Genomic DNA, 4,666 nt, shown 5'->3' with positions numbered 1-4,666 from the left:
GATTTATGAACAGAAATTTCGCAAACTTACAAGCAATATAAAGTTTTATTCTAGTCTGGAACTTCCTTGATATCTTATTCAGGGTTCACGATGAGCGAGTTAATTTCACGTTGATGTAGATACGATTCGCCGGGAAGCTAGCTAGTTTTGTCCTTGGCCACACACACTAGGTTTTCCACGGTTAAATTTAGGTAATGTTTTCGTAAAAATATTAATGTAATGTTCGAAATTTATAAATATTCCTGGTTAAATATCTTAAGTTTTCTGATTGATAAGCGTTATAAAAATCACAATTATAGTTTTCGAAGTTTATAGCACACTGATTATAACGAATTACTAATAGACACTCTTCTTGGCGCGTCGCGTTGGTTGTATTTATTGGCGTGGGAAGGTTTTCTAGAAAATTCAGATTACATAACAATACTGAGCTATATTTAAACGTTTACGTATATGGATATATTGTTGATTCTCATTCTCGAGAATCTTTACAACTTTGGAGAATAAGTTTCACAATACATATCTAACACTACAATCTATGCATGTTTCTAAATATAAACTTGATCTAAACAACGTTCATATTAAAATAAATACACAACAACAAATTCGTTACACGAAAATATAATCAATTGTCTTCGAAAGTTTTTTTTATCAAATATTACGGTAATATAATCAATTTTTATTCAAAGGTGCTTACCCTGTATCAAAGAAATGTAGTCAATTACTATTCAAGAATCCCAGCCAGGTATCACAGAAATATAATAAGTTGCCTGTTTGTTTGGTTTGAATTTCGCGCAAAGCTACACGAGGGCTATCTGTGCTAGCCGTTCATAATTTAGCAGTGAAAGACTAGAAGGAAGGCAGTTAGTCATCACCACCCACAATCAACTCTTGGATTACTCTTTTATCAAGGAATAGTGGGATTGACCATCACATTATAACGTCCCCACGGCTGAAAGGGTGCGCATGTTTGGTGGGACGGGAATTCGAACCCGCGACTCTCAGATTTCGAGTCAAGCACCCTAACCACCTGACCATGCTGGACCAGTAAGTTGTTATCTAAGAGCGCTGGCTAGGTATCACGGAAAGGTAATAAGTTGTCATCCAAGAGTGCTGGCCCAATATCACAGATCTGTAATCAATTATCATCCAAAGGCGCTAACAAAATATTATAGAAATTTAATCAATTTTCATTCAAGAGTTCTTAAGACTTATTAAGGAAATTATTTCAATTATCATTTAATGGTGTTGACCGAATATTAAGGAAACTTAATTTATTGTATTTCAAGGACGTTGACCAAATATTCGGAAAATTTCATAATTTTTCACTTATGAGTTTCTGATAGAATTAATGTTGTGTAAAAATATATTTTAAAGGTTTATCAATAGAATGCACCGAAGATTATATTATAGGATAAGTGAAATTCTATCTTAAATTTGTGTAAATAACGACACATGCGCACTATGCGGTTGATTTTTTTCGTAGTTGGTTTTGAATCTCCAACGCAAATGGTAGAACAATATAATTAAACTCGTCCCTTTCAGTTAAATAGTGTATAATATCATATGAAAGGTAGACATTGAATAATCTCGTCCCCTTCTGTTAAATAGTGTATGATATCATATGGAAGGTAAACATTGAATAACAAGAGGCTGCTCAATTTGTGTGTATCTTAACGTTAAGCTCAGTGTACACAAATGTCTCCTCTAGACTAATTCTAAGGACTATAAAAATATGACTCAAAAGATTCAGCTTTCAAAAGCAACCAAATATGCCCAGTATTATTACAACTTCTTACAATGTGTGCGCACGTCAGTTAATATATCTAACAGATGTCATATAGTTTAATGATATACAGATTTCTAACTAGTCATATTTAAGAGTTTAATTTCTTTATGAAATTAATTTTATAATGCTTACTTGCTTATGGCTATTGGTCAGCTTTGCTTTCCCTTTTTTGTAATATAAACATATATGTAAAAAAAAATATCGCTTTTCTTCGTTCCTGAGACAAACAACATTTCGTGACACAAATTTTCAAGGAATAACGTAAATAAATGTAAACTCATATGACTTTGTTTCTCGTCCTGAATTTTGCATGTGTGCCTCTGAATGATTTGCAAGTGTTACATAGGAATATTTTATCTTTAGCATCTTGCAGCATTTATCTGTGCTTATTACCTTAAACTTGCATATTATAATCCTAGATATTTCCTCTTATCATGAGACGTTTTCAGCTCTCAAAAACGAGGGCTAGGGTTATATTTAATATCAGCTTCAAGCTTAAATTAGCTTCTTTCTTCTTCTTCTTGCATTAGAAAGGTATAGAAGGCGAAGACTCTGTTAGTGACACTTCTGATCAAGTGACCACTGATGACGTCAGTTCCCTTCCATCGAAAACTACAGAAGGAAATATCTCGAATTCGCCGTCCAGCCGCCAGTTTCGTCGTCTGTCCTCAACAACCAAATACATTCCTCTTAAAATGAGCAGAAAAATTGATACAATTTCTTCAAAGTGTCAACCATCAAAGAACGTTGTGTTGGGCATCACGAGAGGTTGGTGCAATAATTTCTAATGAGGTTAAAATTATGAATATTAAGTTCTCGTCTTTTGTTTAGAGTACTCGTTCTGTTACCTAATTAGTGTCACGAATTGCTTTTAACGCTTATGTTCTTTGCAGATTGCTTTGATAAGATAGAAGAGACTGTGATCAACATTTACAAGTAAGTATTCCTCAAGTGAAAAAATATACAAACTGGGAAATATGATGATCGAATCTATGGCTTAGATGCATATACCAGTACTAATTATTTCAAATCAAAATATACTAACAACATGGGCATTTTCTTAACAGAGTGAGTAGTTTAAATCTAAGTAGCGAATACTGAATAATAAAATTACATAATTACAGTAATAATAGTTGAGAAGTAATATTTGAAAACTGCATGTACTACTGGTTAACATGTGTTAAACCTAATTCTATGAGAGTAAGACCAAAAGTTTTCTTTAGTTCGACTTTACACATTTATAATAAATCTTATATCATTTAAAGTACTATGTAATTTCACTAGCTTAATAGGGGCGTAATTACCTAGATGTGATTGTTCTGAATAACTTTATTAAGTTTTCCCCATGTAAAACCGTTTTGATGTTATACATAAACAACTGGATCCTATTTCTCATTATACATGTTACTTTTTTGTTGTTAATGATTTCTTCTTTGCAAGCAAATAACAAATTTTAATGATAAAGTTAAATTTAGAGGAGGTAAAAAAATCCACAAATAGTGTGATGTGGCTTTATTCTGACTTTACCAAAAATATATTTAAACTTACAATTATGTCCTTTACACAATATTGTATGCTAGAATTACGACTATGATAAATATAAGTAAATTCTAAATTCTCAAATAACTTGGGTCATTTGAAAGGAAATTTGTAGATGTTGCTCAATATTATTAAACAAAAACACAAAGAAAATTGTGTAATCGTGTATTGTTTATTAGCATTACTCTAATATTATGCTTCAAGCCATTTAATTCTCCTGAAAAATATTAAAATATATACGAGAATTACGGTAAAAATTAATGTTAACAACGAGGATACCTAACTAATGAAAATTACATTGTTATCATTATAAGTAAAAACAGTATATTAAATTATCTGCATTCACTACTGGAATATTTTTTGTATTGATTTTTGTAGGTAGCTTGCTATCATAAGAAGTTGATTTGTTATTACTTTTCAAGCCAATTAGTTCCAGAGAAATACCAAACGAAACGTTTCTAACCCTCCAGAATTTAGCTTTATTTGTATACACCGTTTTAGCTACTGAGATAAGCAGAAAAAAGTCAAAATTTGACGGATATGGTAACGAAAGTTTGTAAAAAGTTTATAAGTTAATATAAATTCAGTTTTGGTTTAAAAACTACTCTACAATTTATATATAATGATGTAATGATACTTTAAAGTTTAATTACGTTTTAGCACACATTCGTCTGGTAAAAGAAACAATAGTTGTACTGTAAGTCCCAAATAACATTTAATTACATTTCTTTTAAATATAAAGCGTCAGTTTTTGTTTATTAATTAATGTAAATTATTTAGTTTACGTTGTATGTATTATGATTTTTCTAGGCTCCCTCGGACGTCCTTACTGTTGTTTGTGTCCACCGTGCTGTAAGTTCAAACCATTACTGTTACAGCTCATTTTCACTTAACTCTTCAAATATTCCCATGAAAAAGTTACTATAATATCACAATGTCGACGTGGTTTAACGTCGAGGAAAAGTTACAGGAGGCGCTTACATTTTTCTTTTACAATTTTCTATAAACACTCAGTAAATGCTTGATGAAATTAGGTCATCAAGAAATTAATGTCGCGTTTTGGAACACTTTCATTTATCACCCCCCCCCCAAAAAAAGACGTACATCACGTATAATAGTTAAACGAAGCCCCTAAACGTCACGTTAGTGTAGACTATATAACGTGTAAAGTTTAGTATACTATAATCCCTTATAGTGATGGCACACGACGAGACACACATTCGGCATGTAATGCTGTTTGAATAAAAGAAGAGAAACAACGCCTCTGTAGCCACAAAGAATATCAAATAAGTTTATGGAAAACTTTGAACGTTCGTAAGTGTCAACGATGGTTCAGCAAAT

General features: G+C 31.7%; 1 protein-coding gene across 7 annotated transcripts in view; it reads left to right on the top strand.

Annotated features, from left to right (window-relative positions):
- Nucleotides 1-4,666, top strand: part of LOC106456969 (GRAM domain-containing protein 1C-like) — a 75,198-nt gene that overhangs the window by 65,471 nt on the left and 5,061 nt on the right. For all 7 annotated transcript variants that reach the window (XM_022382940.1, XM_022382929.1, XM_022382915.1 and 4 more), the window contains 3 exons: nucleotides 2,317-2,554; nucleotides 2,680-2,722; nucleotides 4,136-4,177. In XM_022382940.1, the coding sequence (XP_022238648.1) occupies nucleotides 2,317-2,554; nucleotides 2,680-2,722; nucleotides 4,136-4,177 (323 nt within the window). The remainder of the gene's footprint in view (nucleotides 1-2,316; nucleotides 2,555-2,679; nucleotides 2,723-4,135; nucleotides 4,178-4,666) is intronic.

This window comes from Limulus polyphemus, unplaced genomic scaffold (assembly GCF_000517525.1).
Source record: "Limulus polyphemus unplaced genomic scaffold, Limulus_polyphemus-2.1.2 Scaffold13, whole genome shotgun sequence".
Lineage (NCBI taxonomy): Eukaryota > Metazoa > Arthropoda > Merostomata > Xiphosura > Limulidae > Limulus > Limulus polyphemus.
Note: the sequence above shows the minus strand (reverse complement) of the source record. Positions and strands in the feature narration are given on the sequence as shown.